The sequence below is a fragment of the Python bivittatus genome, unplaced genomic scaffold (assembly GCF_059951505.1).
Source record: "Python bivittatus isolate LINGU-HERP-01145 unplaced genomic scaffold, Pbiv_v1 ctg000480_np1212, whole genome shotgun sequence".
NCBI classification, from domain to species: Eukaryota; Metazoa; Chordata; class Lepidosauria; order Squamata; family Pythonidae; genus Python; species Python bivittatus.
This window is the reverse complement of record NW_028277075.1, coordinates 15,619,397-15,639,548: the sequence shown is the minus strand read 5'-3', so window position 1 is coordinate 15,639,548 and position 20,152 is coordinate 15,619,397. Positions and strand designations below refer to the sequence as shown.

General features: G+C 37.5%; 1 protein-coding gene across 2 annotated transcripts in view; it reads left to right on the top strand.

Annotated features, from left to right (window-relative positions):
• Positions 1-20,152, top strand: part of AKAP6 (A-kinase anchoring protein 6) — a 235,634-nt gene that overhangs the window by 68,901 nt on the left and 146,581 nt on the right. Inside the window, exons 5-6 of one of the 2 annotated variants that reach the window (XM_088145389.1) lie at positions 6,331-6,427; positions 7,566-7,729. In XM_088145389.1, coding sequence (XP_088001515.1) covers positions 6,331-6,427; positions 7,566-7,729 — 261 coding nt within the window. Of the gene's footprint in view, positions 1-6,330; positions 6,428-7,562; positions 7,730-20,152 lie in introns of both variants that reach the window. The other variant, XM_088145388.1, reaches the window with a different exon arrangement.

Genomic DNA, 20,152 nt, shown 5'->3' with positions numbered 1-20,152 from the left:
AAAAAATCACCATATGCAAGAGATGGGAAGTAGAGGGCCAGCCAGTGTTCACCAGGCACAGTTTGAAGATGGATATTTACAATTAATTTGAAAGGCCTTTTGGAGATTTGTCTCTTGGGTAGCAGGTCACAGGAGTAGACCCCTAGAAAACCAGTATTTCCAGAGAACAAATGGAGGAGCTGCATGTCCATTCTCACATATAATCAAAAAACACATTCCTTGCGTGACTTATATCAGTAAGGTTTTCAAATATTGCATAGAGAAGGGCTCAGATCAAGGCAGTACAAAGTTGTTGTTTTTTTATCCGCACTCAGTCGTTACCCACTCTACGGTGACTGCTTGGACGAGTCCTTGCAGTTTTCAAGGCATAGCCATGGCTAAATTCTTCCCGACTGATTAACAGTGGTTTGTTTTTCATACATTTGCCTGACACGTGCACCATCTGCATGTACTCTCTCACAAAAAGATTGTGCTCACAATCAGGCTGAAGAGGCTTTGCAGGGATCTGTTCACCATCACAATACAGGGCACAAAAATTGACATTGCAGAGCTGAAAATTGAAAGGGTTTCTTTCATAATCCCTGCTAAAGGCTGCGTTGTCTACAAACCCACTAGTTGTTTAGATAGCTGCCCCAGAAATAGGTTTTCCTGATTACACACATTCCATGCCTGCTGGAATACTGTAAACCTTCATTCCCACTTGATCAATGGGATATTTGGCATTAGAGATCAGCAAAACTTCTGTGTGACCCAGGCCCACTCCTGGTGCTACTTTTACATATTTTACAAGAGAGAAGCCAACAGGAGTTGCATTTTGTAATTCTCATTGCCATCCTTCATCAGAAAAAATTCATTCCTGCTATTTGTGAATTTGATTTTCACATCAACCCCATTAATCAGCAGCTTATCTTGAAAAAACAGATCGCTTATGCAAAGGGCCAAGCAGGTCCCATTTATGACTACTGACCATATGTCTTGGTCTCTCTCTGAAACCTGAGTTGCCTGCAAGTGTCAACAGAGTACTCTCCCTGAGTGCTGAGTCATCTTTGTAAACTGCCCCCCCAGCTGTAAATTGGGTTCCCAGTGCATCACCACCAACATTCAGAATCAGTTCAATGATGGCCCAATAAGAATAGAAAAGGTGGCTCTGTAATGAGGCGATCTCCCAAAGTAACATCCATCTGGTTAAACAGTGATGCTATAGGGTAGTTGGTCAGCACCACCTTTGCACCATCATGATATCTGTGCCGTCAGGCTTTACAATCTTGTAACATACAGCAGGGTGTAGTTTAAATCCATATAATGCTCACCATGACCCATGATAAAAAATTCCAAGGGGCCATTGGGTGATACCGTGGATAAAGGAGGGATCTTGATATATGTGCTGTTTTCAGTACTGGTTTATGTAGGTGCCAACTGAAAAAGATCCAGTTCTGATTTAACACATTCCTCTGAAGCTTCATAGATATATGCCATTTTGTATTAGAATATATCTTGCTTGTCACAGCACTTCCTCTTCCGTGCATGCCTCCTCTTTGCATGATGGGGTTTTTTTTCACAATCTTTCTCTTTTTAAATGGAATAGGTGGTCCCAATGCATAATTCTTCCTGGCCACAACCATACCAGAGCCCTCCTGCCCTCCCTCAACAACATAGCATATAAGTTGACCTGTTACATGTCTGATGATGCTCTTGGCTGCAGATTTCACGGGTGATTTAATGATTTCTAATTCTTTCCTCAGAACAGGCATTGCTTTTTTGAAAAGGTCCACAGAACAACCCTCCTAAACCTGTCCCGTACATGATGGGGGTTCCTCAGAAACCTGCAAGATCACTCTCAATTTGTACCCTGTGGTAAGCCATGTAGTCTGGAGGGGTCTCATGTTCCTTGATCACAACCATCCTTCACTTTTCTGAGGCCTAAAATGAAGCTTGACAACCACCTTCCCATGATAAAAATGGACATTTTTGTTTTGGTCAGTTTTGATTTCTACAGTAACAATATCAATGTAATGTTTGTTGACCAGGACATAACGTGGGCAGTCATAGGTCACCATAATGAAATCAATGACTTGTCCCACATAGGCACACAGTGCAGTAATGGCACATAGAAGTCACCCACTATCTGTAGGTTTAGGATGTCTGCATAAACATATAATGTGCTGAATCCTCCAGACACATCTGCTATAAAGGTGAATTTTTTGGTGCAGAATCCAGGGAACAATATATGCCCCTAATATCAGTCTGGATACCCTGACATGATCACCTACCTTAACATATTTTTCCTTTCTTTTACTTCTTAAAAGTTTCCCATACAGTCTTGCCTACACCTCTCTTTTGTTAGACAAATTTATGATATTAGGGGCAGCTCAGATGCTATGATGGAAAGTGCCGTTGTACCCCTGAAGAATAGCAGGCAAAATATCCAGGTACTGATCGATATTTCTAGCTGTAAAATATCTCCAGGGTTTATTTTTCAAGGTACGACTAAACCTCTCTACAACAGCTGCTTTAGTCTCACTAGGGGTGACAAAATGATTAATGCCATAACGTGCTAAAAGTTTCTTCAGAGGAATATTTAAGAATTTTTTACCGGCATCTGTTTGTATTTTTCACAGTGCATGCCTTGTTTGGAAGAGGTTCTGGAAGGCAGCAGTTACCTCACTTCCCAACTTATCAGATAAAGGGAAGGCCCAGGCATATTTGGATAGCACATTGATAACTGTTAAAATGAACTTTTTTCCATGGTTTTCCTTAGAAAAGACATCCTGAGATCAGCCTGCCTTTGCTGATCTAAGTCAAACACCACTGTTTTATTTCTAGGAAAATTCTTGCAGGTTTATGAAGGGTATAAGCATCTTGTCCTGAAAGCCATGTCTTGACTCACTTCATGGACAGGTTTTTATCATGTTTTCTTCCCTCCTGAAAAAGAAAAAAAAGAGAATTCACGTCTCTGTAACCCCCTACACAACCAGGTGTATAATAAATGCCCCTTAGAATCTTTTCATACTTTATTATTTTATTATTTTATTTATTATTTATTTATTTATATTTCAAATTTAGATACCGCCCATCTCACAAAAAGTGACTATTATACCGAAAGACCTCTGACAAAATGATCGCACATTGCCTTTAACACATGATTTTATTGGTAATACAGAGTACAGAGGGACATATCTATGACATTGGAAACATATCCCCGATTATCATCTTCAGAAGATGAGGTGTCATAACACTATTTTACAGTATGTCGCCCTTTCTGGATGGTTGTATATTGCGAATCATACCCACAGTTGCAAGCAAGCCAGTCTTCACTTGAATTGCTGCTCTTTTACTCACAGTGCAAATAGCACGGCCTCTCTGACAGAATGGAATCTCAGCCATATTCTAGATCAGAAAAATCTTCAGAAGATTTGTGACAGCAGTGATTACCACAGGAAAATAAAAGTGGCCTCCTTTGAACTGAAAGCTGCCTAGGTGCCGTTAATTCAGAGACTGCAAATATAAATCATATCCTGTTGGTGTGCTATCTGCTCCACCAGCTTTTACATAACAATAAATAAAACCAGTTACTTACCCACTTGGTATCCTTTGCTGTGGGCTAAAGATGGTTCCTTCACCATTTCACGGGCTGCCTGGTAAGTATTGCAGGATATTCCTCTGTTCTCTGTTCCTCACCACTAAAATTTTCATTAAAATTACAAAACGGCTTATGACAAAACCAGTCTGAAGACACCATTTTCTTTATCAAAACCCCACAACAGATTTTGTTGGATTCTGTCAGCAGTGGCCTTGAGTTGCCCCATGGCTCAGGAGTGTGATGTCTTTTCTGACTTCTAAGCCAATGCTTTGGAGGCTTTGGGGTTTAATTTACATCAAACAAATCATTGTCAGTATTTGCCATCTTCAAACTGCAGCAACTGCTCAGGCACGTCTGGACATACCTCCCACACACCACCCTCCCCTTTTTACTAACTGTTACATGACCGACTTGTGCACATGCCCAGAATCATGATTCCAACATGTCTGGACATGTGTAGGTTCTGCCCAGACATGCCTGGACACCCCCACCCCACCCTCCCCTTTTTACCAGCTGTCACTTGACTGACTTGTGCACATGTCCAGAATTAAGGTTCTAATCTTCTAAATTTTCTTGGCTTTGCTGGAGGGAATGGAATTAAAGTCTTGCTTCAAAACGTTTACATGTATATATGTAATCATGTTATTTGCTAAATCTGCAAATGTGTGTGTGTGCGTGTGTGTGTGTATTTTCAGGTTAAAATTTGCAAACAATGTTTCTTTAACTTTTACAAATGGTAAAGCTGTCTGTGGTTTTCACTTCACTTAGGCCTTATTTAAATCCATATAGGACTGGGGTTGGGGCCAGGGTTAAGGTAATCACTCTGGGCTGCTCTTTTCCTGCATTCGAGGGAGTGATTTTAAAACTGCATAGAAATAAAACCTTTTAGAAAAGGGGGCAAATAATGGCTATGGCTGATTTTTGGGGACTCCTTTTCCTGCATTCAAGGCACTGATTTTAAAACTCCACAAAATTTAAAAGCATCATTAGGCTATTATTTATTTAGCAATGCACAAAATAGGGTTTACTTCCCAAATACAGCACAGCCTACGGTTCTGTTAATTATTCGCTTTACTTAATTTTGGTTTGAATCCATGTTGGATTAGGGCTAGGTTTCGCGTTAAGCTAATCATGCCCTCTAGGGTTGACTGTCACCCTTTTGTTAACGGGATTAGGTTCAACGTATCTTGTGCAGTAGGTGTTGTGACCTTGTGACTCCAGCATCAGGTGGGGAGGGGGTATGCACATCATATCCGGTTAGGTTTATGACCTGGTGATGTCTGCATCACCTGGGGTTCGCTTACTTTGATGATGTCACTGATTAAACAGATAAGCCACCATTAAAGTATTCACTATTATTACTGGTATACTTTTCTATCTCTAATGTCATGGAATAATTCAGGAGGTGAGATTCAACAGAAAAGTTTGTAACTGACAAATATAGTCATGTACCATTCTGTTCCGTCTAATTTCCCAGCAAATTTGCAGCTGCTGACATATGGCTGTTGTATGTATTGACATATTTTTCTATGCAACTTATTTGACTACTCACAGATTTCATTATTCTACACATTAATTACAGTATATTGGTTACCAGTTGGAAATCATCTTGTAGAAAGGTTTCTAGCCAAGAATATGGGATGATAGACTTTTTAAAGGTGCAGTATAACATTTAATTATTGATTGATTGATCAATTGAAATCAGAGATCTAGGACTGACTTCAGCTCTTTCTTCACTGTATTTTTAATAGTATATTCAGGTTGCTTCTTAGAGTCAAGAAATGAACGCTGAATATTTTAGCCTCCTCCATCTGTATAACAAGGAAAGGGATATTCCTGAAAAGAGATGGACAGAGTAATTAGAAAAATGAAGTTGCTGAAGCACATTTGTTACCATAAGTGACTTCTGGGTTAGGGAGAATAATGCTTTTGTTAGGCCTAATATTTTAAAAGGTTGTGAGGAAAGCTAGGGCAATGAAGTAGTAGGGGTCTACATTCCCCCCTTGACTGAGTACTGAAAGTGTATAAAAACAAGTAAATTATGTTCTGATTGAGTTAAAAAAACAAAATCAATTAAAAGTAGCCGGTCTTATTTGCAGAGATTAATTCTTGACTTTGTAAGTAGACATTTGCACAGACTTTTTATAGTTCATTGTGTTGCTATGTGTAATTGTAGAAATGCAATTTAGTTCTCACCAGAATAAATACAAGAGTTGCAGACAGCTTTTGCAAAACAGCAATATTAATTATATCTGTAAACACAGCAGAGATCTAATACAACTCAACTATTATAGTATGAAGGGGAAAAAAGGCTGCAGCAGATTAACTATATCAATTTGTTGCAATATTTTGTATTAATGCATATTAATATATACTGCATACATTTATTTAAATAGTTCATTCACAGGTATCTGAAATACATCTGAAAAAGATGCAGCAGTATATTTTATAGGACACTATTATTCCAGACATAGCCCGCAGGCTCTGGCTTTTCATAAAAACTAATGAATTTCTAGATTTGTCAGCTGTTTCAACCAGATGCACTTTGGTAATTTAATGGAAATATTTTGAATTCAATTCCAAAATATCAATAGCTTTTAGTATTGAAAATTAATTTGGCTATTGGGTATATAGCATGGTAGTTCTTGATAACAGTAGCAAATATTTTTGCACATATGCTTTATATTAAAATGTGTCCGTGCCATCTGATACTTAAATAAATATATAAGCATCTCTCTTTCTTTTTGCAGAGCTTTAAGCTGAACGTAGATAGTCACTGTGCATTAAAGGAAGCTGTTGTAGAAGAAGGACGGCAACTTCTTGATCTTATAGTATCTCACAAATCAGGTAGATTCTTCTGAAATATTGCAAGTCTTTATGTCTCCAGACTATTAAAGAATAAAGAAGCATTGCTGTAAATTACCGCATATATTCACTTCCTTATGTATTATTAATATTTACATTATCAGTTTGACCTTCAAGATTTATAAATGTTTCATATGCTGCATACAATGCTGTGATACTTACAAAATGAAATACTGCTTGCAAATAGTCTGTTCATTTTATTTTGGTCTTGCTATTGAGCTGACTTTCAATTGAAATTACATCACTGAAAACTTCACACTGACATGTTCTTTGATGTAGGTGCTATGGAAATATCATTAAGATGATAAATTAGGATTTTATATCTATACACACATATATTTTTACATAGCTAGCATGAATAATTGCACTGATAAAACTCCTTTGCCATTTAAACTAATACTTACTGCAATTTTAAAGTATTTATTAAGAAATATTAAGAGTGATTGTTTCAGACACTTCTGCATGCCATTTTCAGTATAAGCCTGAAGTCAGGAATTTTTGTCATAGTTCTTAATGGTCTGGTTTTAATCAAAATGCTCTATATTACAAGAAATTGCTAGCTTTATTTTGGCTTGATTTTTTCACTTTGTTTTTTCCTCAATAAGATGAAGATTCTGGAAGATTTTAGTGTGTTTCATCTGTATTCTATAACTTCTCTACCTGGTTGTCTAGAACTTAAAATAGCTCCACCCTCAAGTTATACAGTTGACCTGCATACCTTCCTGGAGCTTGTAAAACTATACCATGGTCTCAGAAACTGACCATATAAATAATTACTTTTCCTTAAAGATGAGTAACCAAAAATACCTGTTCTAAACAGCAGGCCATAGGACGGATTTTTCTACTGTTCCATATGGATCCCCGATTAAACACTATTTTTCTTTGCTGATTTTCAGTCACTACTTAACATGCTGTCTGTGTGTCATGTTTTGATCCTATCATATTGTTTGCAGTGCCAATATGTTAGAATTCCTGATCAGATTTCTTTGTAAAGAATGCCAGAATATTTAAGGTGAAAGGATTTTTATTTCCCCTAAGAATTCTTGCCTTTAACAAATGAAGTTCTTCAAAAGATAAAGTTGAATGTATGACTTCATTTCTTTCTCTCATTTTGGAGAAGGACTGAAGGACATGTTGCAGATGATTGCAAGTCAGTGGAAGGAACTACAGAAACAAATCAAACGGCAACACAGCTGGATTCTTAGGGCTCTGCGTATCATCAAAGCGGAGATACTGGCTACTGATGTGTCTGCAGAGGATGAGGAAGGGACTGAGAGCCCCAAGGTAAGTGGCTTGAAGTTTGTCTTATTTCCTCTTATTCCAGCCTCCTTTTGAACTAGGTACCACTGAAGTTTCTTTCCACCCTAAGGCTTTTCATTTCTACTGGGTAAAAATTTTATAAACAAAATAAAATGTGTCTTTCTGAAACAATATCCATTTTAAAAGGCGGAAACTTTTTACATCTTTTAGACAAACTTCTCTGGATAGAAGTCTACAAGGGGCAGGGAAGGGGATGTAAAATAGTTAGTAAACAAAACATAAAGTATCTTTAACATGAATAATCAGAATGGTTTTAAATTGTTTTGTTGCAACTATAAATCACTATAATCAGTGCAATCACTCAGCTCTGACATCCATTAGCCGCTTGGTTACAGCAAATTAACAAAGAAGAGAGAAAGTGATTCATTATCTCATTCCTGTTAATGACTATCAGATGCATTGCCTAATTAGGGGATGGCCATTGCAGTGGGGAGAAGGTCATATGCTTTGCCACAAATCTTTTTTGCTTGGAATTTAAGCCTTCCATAATGGTGCATGTGTTGAATACATATCAATAATGTATTGATATCTAAATCCGTTTACTGAGGACTTCTTGGGGACAATGAAAGCCACCTCCCCCTTACTCCTATGCTAGGAATATGTTGATGGAGGAAACAGGAAATCTGCTGCAAGATGAATTATTTTGCTGTGGCAAAAGAACATTTTATTCCTTTTTTTTTTTTTCAAAAGAGAAAAAGTAATATAACTCTAAGGGAAGCACACATTATTAAAAGAAATTTTAAAAGATTGTGGAGATGTTGAAAGCATTGATGCAATAATTATTAGCCTTGGATTATTTTTATTTTCTTTACAGAGCTGTGATGTAATTTATGCCATTCATCACAATGATGTCACGGGGACTATCCAATAGGTTAAATATAACAGGAAAAGAATGTATACAGAAAGCTCTGGGTGGGGTGGATTAATATTATGCTCCATCTCAGTTGATGAGTTTCATGATTAGATAATGGCATCAAGACTGGTTTCTGGCGTAAGGTGATAGTTAATGTCATATAAGCCACCCTCTTGTCTGCTTAATTGATCTTTGATTCCTCCAAATGTTAGAGCAGATTTGATGACACACAGAAGAGGGAAGAGGAAATCCATTCTGCCAACAGTGTCATTTTGGCAGGTGGACAGATATCAATGGATTTCACCCTTAGATTCTGATTTCTGTGTATCCTTTTGGTTGCAAGTTCCTACTGCTAAGGAGGGTAAGGTAGAGATAACTTTTTTCCCCAGTTGAGAGTCAATTTTGGCCTTTGGATGGTGTGTTAAGGACAACACTGAAAAAATAAACAAAGCCAGGACACACACACACATCCTCTCCAAATAATGAACAAGACCAGGGGGAAAAATGAAAAATGTAATTACTTAAATGCTGTTAATATTATTAGTCCTGATGTAATTAATACTTTCACCTTTATTTAATTATTTATTTACTGAATGTCTATTCTGTTGCAGTCATAAGATGAGTTCACGAAAAGACATATAAAAGCTTTACAGTGAATACATAAAACCTCCATGATACAGTAAGAATAATCAAAACCAAGCAACATTTTATCTAAAAAGGGAGCAATATTCATAAGATGGAGCCATTTAATTACTAATTTTTAAAAGCCCTCAGAATTGCTCTGCCTTAAAGTGCTCTAGTGTCAGAGCCAGTTAAATTTCCAGAAGAAATGTAGTGCATTGCACAGGGGCCAGCCTGACTTCATGGAAATAAGGAATCAAAAGCAGTTTCTCCTAGGATGCGCATATTGGACAAGTTGATTCTAGTTGGAATAAGTGGGCCTGAAAGAACCTCCGTTCCAAGCCATTTGGAATTTAATAGATGAAAGCCAGTGTCTATTGGTGGCCATTGTAGGGCCTGCAGCAAAGGTATAATGTGCTCCTGGAGCCTAGTGCTAATTAGCAGGTGGGATGCTGCATTTTGTATCAACTGCCATTTCCAAGGGGACTTTACAGGCATCCCCATGTAGGGTGCATTGCAGTAGTCCAACTGAGTAGTGATGAAAGCATTATTTACTGTTGTATGATCCTCTTGTTCTATGTAGGACCATAACTGGCACTTAATTACATTTATTAAATGTTGAAACAATATTTGGAAAGGCTCTGGGGCTAATCTCCAGAACCACAAAATGAAGCTAGGTCTGAACCGAGATCATTGAACTCTATCTGCTTCCTGTTATAGTGCACACCTATGTTTACTCAAAAATAATTCCATCTGAATTCAACAGGACAAATTCTCCAATAAATGTAAATAGTATCACAGCCTCAGGATTTCAACAAAAGAATGAGTAGGCTAGCTAGAGCTATCATAGTCTAGCTTTTTATTTCTTACAGTTGTCAAGCAGATGCCTCTAGAGTGTTCATAAGCTCTTCCAGCACAACTTATTTTTGGAGTCATGCTGTTCCCAAACTGGGGTAAGATTGAGTCTTCAAGACCAATAGTTTTTAGTAGACCTGTCTTCCATGAATTTATCCATCTCAATTTAAAGCCATCCAATTTAGAGACCATCACCACATAACATGGCAATGAATGGCGAAGAAGTATTTTCTTTCGTCTGTTTTAAATTTTCCAACCTTGTTAATTGCATGACCCCTAGTCTTGATGTTCTGAGAGAGATCTCCCCAACAAAAGAACCCTTCTCCCTTTCATTTTCTCCACACTTTTTCCATGCCCTGCATAATTTTATATACCTCAATCATATCTTCCCTCCATTACCTTCTTTCCAGACTAAAGAGTCCCAAACTTTCTAGCTTTTTCTCATAGTAAAGATGTATGAGGCCACTAATCACCCTTGCAATTGTAATAACCCTCTCTATACATTTTTCCAGCTGTTATTATATCCTTTTTCAAAAATGGGAATAAGAATTGTATGCAGTACTCCAGATCCAGACATACAATACATTAATTTAAGGGCATTATAAATCTGACATCTTCAATGAGCGATCCATTAGGATTCCAAGATCTTTTTCGTGGGTAATTTCAGACAAAGTCTCCATCAGCCTATATATGAAATTAGAGATTTTTGCTCCAGCATGCATCATTGTACACTTATTTAGATTAAATTACAATTGCTATTTGGTTGACTATTCACCCTGTTTAAAGCATTCCTTCTGGAATTCTTCACAGTTACTTTTGGTTTTTTTATACTAACCATATAAAATATTTGGAAAAAGTTTAATATTATCTGCATACTGGCCAGCATAGTGCTTATCCCTAAGTCAAGATATTTATAAACAATACAGACCCTTGAGGATCTTTGCTTCCTATTTCCCTCCTTTGAAAAAATTGCCCTTTTATTCCTATTATTTACTTTCTGATTTTTAACCAATTAGCAATCCATAAAAGGATAGCTCCTTTTATTCTAAGATCGCTAAGCATAGTTAAGAGTCTTTGTTGACGAACTTTATCAAAGGCTTTTAGAAAATCCAAGTATACAATCTTTACCCACAAGTCTATCGATACTCTCATAAAAGTCTAAAAGGCTAGTAAGACAGGATTTACTTTTATAAAATCTATGCTGATTGTCCTTCAGCAAGATTTGTTCTTCTTTATGACATTTTTTCAAAATTATCATTTCTTCCAATTTTCCTGGAAAACATTAAGTCAACTGGCCTATAATTTCCTGGATCTCTCTTGGATTCCTTTTTTTCAGAAATGTCACATTAACTATCTTCCAATCTGTAAGCTTGATTTCAGACAAGTTACATACTTTTTCTAGTAGGTCATTAATTTCACATTTCACATTCTTAAAGGTCTTTCTTTAAGAATGGTTGGGTGAATGACATCAGAACCCAATGCTCTGTAACTATGGACTTTCTAAGATATATTTTGTTACCTCAGTTTGCTTTGGTTGTTCCAATTCTCTCCCTGAAAAGTAAATACAGGCTATGATGTCTATCCTGTATCTTTTGTAGTAAAAATAGATGCAAGTATTCATTTAGTTCTACAATCTCCCTTTGAGAATCCCTTCTACACCTTGGTTGTCTAATGACTTTGCCACTTCCCTACCTAGTTTTCTACTATGAATATATATATATATATATATATATATATATATATATATATATATGTATGTATGTATGCACACACACACACACATGCACACACACATATATATAAAATTCCTATTGATTTTTGCTTCCTTGTGATTTTTTTACACACACACACACCTTTTTTTTTGTCAAAGTTTGTGTTCCTCTTTGTTCTCCTTCTTATGATGGAAGGAAGCCTTATGAAGGAAGCTGTCTTAATTTTACGGTTTTCTGGTCTTTACTAAAAAGCCATGGTGGCCTCTTCCATGATTTCTTGCATTGTAGAAATCATTCTAATTAAGCATCTATTGTGGAGGATTCAAAGAACCTCCAGACCAGCGTTTCTCAACCTTGACAACTTTAAAATAGGTGGCAAGGTTGAGAAACGCTGCTCTAGACAATATAAAGAGATTTGGCTGTCATGATTTTTCAGTCTTTTTTTGAACTAACTCCTCATTTTTTGAGAAGTTTCCTATTTTTTAGTCAAATATTACTGTGTTGCACCCTACTGGTAAGTTCTGACTGCATGTAGTGCTAAACGTAATAGCATGATGATCACTGTTTCCTAGTGCTTTCACAAGAGTTACAACTTGTACCAGATGGGAACTAAAAACAGTTTGGTTCCTCTAAGACAGATTATAGGACATTACTGAGACTTTATTTACATCATTTGAATCATCTAAATCAGTCATCCTCAACAACTTTAAGATGTGTGGACTTCAACTTCCACAATTCCCCAGTCAGCATGTCCACACATCTTAAAGTTGCTGAGGTTCAGAAACACTGTTCTAAATCCTTTGCAGAATTAAAACAAAATGCCATTTATATTTTATTGCACCCATAGAGATGAAGGCTTTTGTTTGGCTGAGTTGGTGTGGTAGCACAGAAACCTCATTATCTGGAGACCTATAGAGTGTATAGCCAATCTGCAAAAATGATCATTTGGGCTGCGATTAAACTTCACTTATTTGTTGACTTAGAAAAAGATCATAAACTGAATCTTGAATTAGTATAAGGTTTGTGAGGGCCAGAGGAAGGTAAAGACACTGAAATCAGATCAGACGGCAAAATAATTAGTTCAGATAGCAAACTGAATGGTTTTATGTGAATCCAATAGGATTCACATAAAAAATTGAAAATGCCTTTCATGGATACTTTAACTGCACGGATAGCTTGGCCACAATGATTACTTCAATGTGTGTAGATTGAGCTGCCTTTAAACATACAACTGGATCACGATGGTTCAGTCAATTAACAAAATGTATTATTAGTATGCCGGTGTCAGCCCTCCCAGGGAAACCAGACAGGAAACACAACTAGATGAGCTGATTCTACTTTATTGTAAGGCTACATTAACAGAATCTTGCAAGTCTGAAAGTACAGATCTCCTGCCCTCCATATTTACCACCTGAGTAGTTAGGGTGGGTCCTTCCTAAGTTTCTTTCTTTGGCAGTTACTCTGTTGCAGACTCCTTTCTCTTTCATCTGATCATTCCCTAGCAGCATCTCTTTCCCCATCATCCAAGGTCACCCTCACATTCCATCACAGTTGGCTTTATTTCCATACCAATAGAAGCAAATATGTGTAGCTCAGGGTTGAACTGTGGAGTCCTTGGGGTTCTCTCAGCTTGGTTGTTTTTTTGCAAACATTTCATTACCAGGCTAAGTAACATCTTCAGTGCTAGAATGGAATGTGGTTTGCTCTCTGTTTATATACTGTGGCATGCCCTGCCAGTGTTGGTGGGGGTGTAGGTTTTGTTTTGTTTCATGAGGAGCTGTGCGTGATGGGGGACTTGAGTAAGGAGGTCCAAGGTCATGGGGAGAAGAATCTCAAGCAACTCCTTAGCCCACAGGAGTGTTTAGTTGCAGACTTTGGGAGTTAGAGTTAGTCTGGTGAGATTCTGTCTAGCAGGTGTAAGCTAATAAAGTAACTGAGCAATTCCAGAATCGTCCCATGGAGTTTCTTGGGCTGAACCTGACACTGTGTAAGAACATTATTCAAACAAGCACAAATGCATTGCAGCAACCCAGAACAGCAGAAAAAGGAAACAGACCACCTATACAATATCTTCCAACAAAATGGGTACCCATGCAACTTTATCAAAAAGTGCCTGACCACTCAACCTACTACAATACAATCAACACAAGCTATGAAAAGGATAACACTGCCATACATCAGAAACGTCTCAGAAACTACCAACAGACTATTACAACTACATGGCATCTCCATAGCACACAAACCAACTAAGGCCCTCCAAAACATCTTAAGCAAACCAAAAGACCCAGTAGCCCAAGAAAAAAAACAGGAGTCATCTACAACATACAGTGTAAGGACTGTAACAACCACTATGTAGGACAGACATGCAGAAGGCTTGTGGAGCGCATCCATGAACACTAACTAGCAGTCAGAAGACACAATGAAAATTCCTTAATCTCACAACACATGGACAGACTTAACCATAGTTTCAACTGGGAAACTGTCAGCATCTTAGACCAAGCTAAATCCAAAAATGCGAGGGAATTCTTGGAAGCTTGGTATTCAGACAAGGCAGCCATCAACAGGCACATAGAGATAAACAACATCTACACACTATTCAAAAGAGACAATAGAAAGGAAAACAAAAGACCAGAACATCTCCTCACCAGCAATCATCACCCAGATAAGCAAAGAATAACACCAAAATTACCACCAGACATACAATCAAGCAGTAAACAATACCCTAATCAAGGAACTACCAGAGGGGGGAAAATAAAACAAAACAAAACCCACACACACCCCAACAGTGTGGGGCAGGGCATGCCACTGTATATAAACAGACAGCAAACCCCATTCCATTCTAGCACTGAAGATGTTACCTAGCCAGGTAATGAAACGTTTGCAAGAAAACAACCAAGCTCAGAGAACCCCAGGACTCCACAGTTCATTTCCATACTCAGGTTAAAGGACTGATTAAAGGCTTAGATAGATTTTCCCTTCCCTACAACCGACTTAAATCTTAGATTCCTCTACATTAGGGGCTGGTTTCTTTATTTTAAATGAGCTGCATTTGTAGACTCTGGTGGGTGCCATTCTTGACTCTTCGTCTACTTGGTTCTACATCTTTCACTGCATTTTCAATACCAGATAGACTTTTGATTCACTTGCACTCTTTAAAAGATTGGTCTTTCAAACAAATAGTTTATTTACTGAGATTTTCTTTAAACTATGTACTATATAATCCTGGTATATTAGAATATAAAAAGACTTTGACTGTTAGGGTTTGTTCTTCCACTGTTTTATCAAAGCTATCTGACAATTTATTTCAGACTTTTTGTATGAATGTATTCCAGACTTGGTCTAAATAAATTAGTTTCTTTTACAAGTAATACAAGGGGTTAAAACAAATCTAGAAGTAAATGTTAATATTAATTCTTTCTTCTTTCTTGGTGTATGGATGATAGAATTTCTGAATTTCCAGTCTTCCATCATCAGAGCTGTCCAATTTCCCATTAAAATGATTTTGCCCAATTTATAAAAATAAATTGTAGAACCAGCTGAGAAACAAAAGCCATACAGTAAAGTCTATGGGTAGTTTTAAAACTACAACACATCCAAAAATGTGAAAACAATCTATATGACCAACTAAAAGAACAACAATGGAGCTAATTATGCTTCCTTGTGATGGATTTCTATAGTCAGGTTGCTGCTGAAAAAACTCTGTATTAAATAACCACTGATTATACTTTCTTTAAGACTGCAACAAGTCTTTTGATGGAAGTGCTGATTCAAGAAGGACTCACACAAGGGGAGACAGTATGTGAACTCTTCTGGCCCTAAATCATTTTGAGTTCTTTAGAAGAAAGCCAGCAACATAAAATGAGTCTAGAAATGAATAGGAAGCTAGTAAAATTGTCCAAAGGCTGGTATAATGTTATGAAGAAAGTGTACTTCTGAAAGAAGTCTAGCTACCACATTTTCTTCTTACTGTAAATTCTTATCTCCATAGAGATAAGCATAGAGAATGTAGTCATCTAAATAAGAATTATTAAATATGAATCACTGTGGCCAAATCTTTCTTCCAAGAAATAGGAAGTTTCAGCTGGCACTCTGATTGAACATGGGCAAAGATATAACTGGCTGTTTCTGTGATCTGATTTTCTAGGAGCAAAACAATTTTCAACAACCTCCCTGCTTTGTACTTGATCATTTAGAAAGTGTATTTCTTTAACCATATTATATTGTATTACCAATCCTAAATTAGATTGTTTACTAATCAGCAGGACGTCTTCTTGTCAAGGCTAGGCTGAGGGTATTCATCTATGGTTAGTCTGTCACTACATCCTAACAAGGGTTCAGGACCCCCAAATTTCAACTAGCATCATTTGAAACAGAGAATTAAGAATCGAGCATCATTTGCATATCAATGTGATCCAAGTCTCAAACTCTGAAAGACCTCTCTTAGCAGCCTTAGAATAGAGGTGTTACACAAAGAAACAGGATAGAGCTATTAGGAATCTCACTGATGAAAAATCAAAGGGACAAGCAACAGAACTAGAGCTAGGTACACTCAGTAAATAAGTAAATAGGACTGGAACTATCATATTAATAGTTTCTATATCTGAGTCAGGCATCCCTGGCAGATAGCATGGTTCATGCCCTCCGCTCTTCCCCAGTAGCATATTGGACACCTTCCGACCTGAGGGGCTCATCTTCCGGTGTCATATCTTTTAGCCTTTTAACATTGTCCATGGGGTTTTCTTGGCAAGGATACTGGAGTGGGTTGCCATTTCCTTCTCCAGTGGACCACATTTTGTCAGAACTCTCTGTCATGACCTGTCCATCTTGGGTGGCCCTGCACAGTATAGCTCATAGCTTCACTGAGTTACGCAAGCCCCTTCGCCACGACAAGGCAGTGATCCATGAAGGGGCTGTATGGCACAGGACTGGATTAATTGTGGGACCACCTCTCCCCAATCATCTCTGCCCATCTCACAAGGTTGCACAGGGTAGGCATGCTGCAGGTCTCCGTTCTCTCTAAAACAATGCCACCTAATGGGACCTAGGAGGTGTGTCTTCTCTGTTGCTATACCTGTCCTTTGGAACAAGCTCCCCACTTAGGTTCAGATGGTTCTGATCCAGTTGGTCCTCAATAAAGGCATGAAGACCTGGCTTTTCTCCCATGCACTGGGCCAGGATGGTAGATGAGCCCATTGTGTGATGTATGTGTATGGTTTTATCACCAGCCTCTATTACGTATTGATTACATTTTTTATTTTGTTGAGCTTTTGGTTTTTGTATTGTATTTATTCTTTTTATATTTTGCTTTTTTTGCCACCAGAGTCACAAACTGTGATAAGGGCAGTCTTTTAAATATTTTAAATCAATAAATAGAAATATTAAGGAGGGATCTAGCTGAACCAAACAGAAATGCACTCTTCTTGTGAAATTCCCAATACATACTGACTTCTAAGGTGCCCAAGGCTGTTTCTGTCCTAATTCTTTTTTTTTTTTTAAATATATAAAATGACAAGCAACTCATTAAACCTCACCTGAAATTTGGCTTAGAGAATTTAGTTCAGAGGTTATGCTACTGAATCCGACAGAGAAGGAATTGTAAGTGGATCAAAAGATTGAATGCCTAAAAGGAAATAGTTGCTGAATGTACCAGAAGACAATATGACAGAAATTGTATCAGTTCTGACTTCTGCTGTCATTGTAGCATTGTGACTGCCTATTTAACAGGGAGGGGAGTTAAATGCTATGGCCTGGATCCATAGTTTTAATCTGCCAGTGAATGTATGTCCAAGCAGAGTTCTGTTCAGCATGAGCACATGGTCAGAAAGCGAGAGGCAATTTTTTTGCTGATTCTGCCTTGCTTTGCAATTCATCTGTTGCTTTAGAAGATTCCCCTGGTCCTTTGGAAGAGATCTTGGGTGGGAGACAGGGAGCTGCAGGGGAAGGAGGAATTGATAAAGATCATCACTTTCCTCTTTCAGCTAGAGGAAAATCTCCTGTGCATCAAAAGCCTCCTGCTGATAGAAAGAGCACTTCTCCCTGCAGGAGCCTTTTTCTGAATTCACGAGATGTGTTGATTTTTATTAAACAGCCGGTCCTTGGCTGTAAGATTCTAGTATGCTGTTTATCTGAGAAACTCAGAGCAGAGAAATGGATTTCCATAGGTAATTCCATTACTTTAATGTATATTAATTAATTCTCTTTTCATTCTATATAAGTTTAAATTGCTAATGACCGCCAAAAAGCATTTTCCCTTCTTGCATTTTAGTAGAATGAGAAAAAAAAATCAAAATAAGAAAGATAATAAAAAAAAATCCCCCTTGATTTCCACATATATTTACTATTGAGCCCATAAGAAGCTTGTGAAGCATAATAGAAATTCTAAGAAATATATCTAGGGGTATTTCTCTTCTCTTCTCTTCTCTTCTCTTCTCTTCTCTTCTCTTCTCTTCTCTTCTCTTCTCTTCTCTTCTCTGTCCCTCCCTCCCTCCCTCCCTCCCTCCCTCCCTCCCTTCCTTCCTTCCTTCCTTCCTTCCTTCCTTCCTTCCTTCCTTCCTTCCTTCCTTCCTTCCTCCCTTTGTTTAGAGACAGCAGTGGAGAGCTGATGTTTCAAATCTCTAAAGAAACCAGAAATAGTAAAAATTTCAAAGTCTCTACAAAACTTTTCCCTTAGGAGTTTTCAGGAATGTTTTCCATCCTACAATAGGGCCTTTTTATAAGTGTATAGGGATAGCAAAAAAAAATGACAGTTTTAGAAATAAATTATAAGCATTTACTTTCAGGGACTCAGACTTTACATATACAATTGTGCCTTTTATTAAGTTGCAGATATTTTTCTTATTCACAACTGGAAGTAGAATTTGGGATAAATTTGTTTCAGGAAAGTCCCCGTCCCCCCCAATTAGAGTTAAGACTTTCACTTATAACATATCCTGTCCTTTGACCTTTAAATATGAAAAAAGGAAATGGAAGAGATTATTTGCTTAGAAAAGTGATGGGAAAAGTATAATTTCTCGAAGAAATTATTATCAACATCAGTACTTTGGAAATGACTTTTATTAAAACGTTGAATTTCAGTATAAAAGAAATGCATTTTATAAATTATTTAACAACAAAGGGCATATATAATAATCTTGTTTCATTGAACGCATTAAAAAACATGCATTCTTCTTGTAGAAAAAAAAATTAGTTAAAAGACCAAAAATTCTCCCCATCACTTTCTCCTCAGCATTGCTGTCCTCCCCCCCACCCTCCATTATTTCCTTCTTCTTTATCTGTCTGGAAAGAGAACACTGGATTTTCAGTAATTCTGCAGAGGCTGAGGCACTCGAGAAATAACTCAGTGGTAGAGCATACTATAAGCTTTGCCTGTAAAAGGTCCCAGGTTCAATCTGTGACCTTACTAGTACGGAAGACAAAGTCCTTGAAATCTCCTGCAAGCCAATGTAGAGAATTCTGAGGAGGATGAATTAATAATCTGATAGCATAAAGTGGCTTTCGGTGTTTTGATGGAAATAACAGCAGGGACATCATTTAATAAGCAGAAGCTTCTTTTCTTCCCAACACTTTATGTTTCTTACAGGGATGTCTGTTTAACTGGGGTTTGTTTTTATTTTTGTTTTGTTTTTTGAGTTTTTGTTCTTTTCCATCATTTATGGTATCATTTATTCTTAGTATAGCTAATGATGGTAGTGGATTTACTGGCAAGAATGTTTTAAGAAAAACAGACATAATGCATATATTGCGAAATACTGACTACATTCAGATAAAATGTCACATCATACTTCAGTTTGCACAAGAAACTGTGGTTAATGATGGAGGGGAGGAAACAAACGCTTCTCAATTGTTCCATAGATGGAGGTAGGTAGGTTAGACTCTTTATCTTATGATTTAGTATTACTAATTTAGTTTACGTTGCCTAAACACCCATCATGTAATTAAATCTACTGTGATCTCAGGGAGGGACACAGTACTGGTATTATCAAAAAAGCTTGATGGAAGATACGTGTTTGGCATGCTTGCTTTTTTATCTTCCCTTCCCTTCCCTTCCCTTCCCTTCCCTTCCCTTCCCTTCCCTTCCCTTCCCTTCCCTTCCCTTCCCTTCCCTTCCCTTCCCTTCCCTTCCCTTCCTCCTGTTTAGTCATATTTATGTAACTTCTTATTTTCTGCTACTTTCTATAATCATCACTCTTAATAAAAAATGGCATCAACTGCCTCTTGTCTTCAGTTTGTCCATTGCCTGGTTGAATCCTGGAACCTGTCTCATTACTGCTGGTGGTACACCCCACTGTAGCACTACTTATGGAAAAGAAGTCAAAACTTTTATATGCAACAAAGTTTATAGTCATG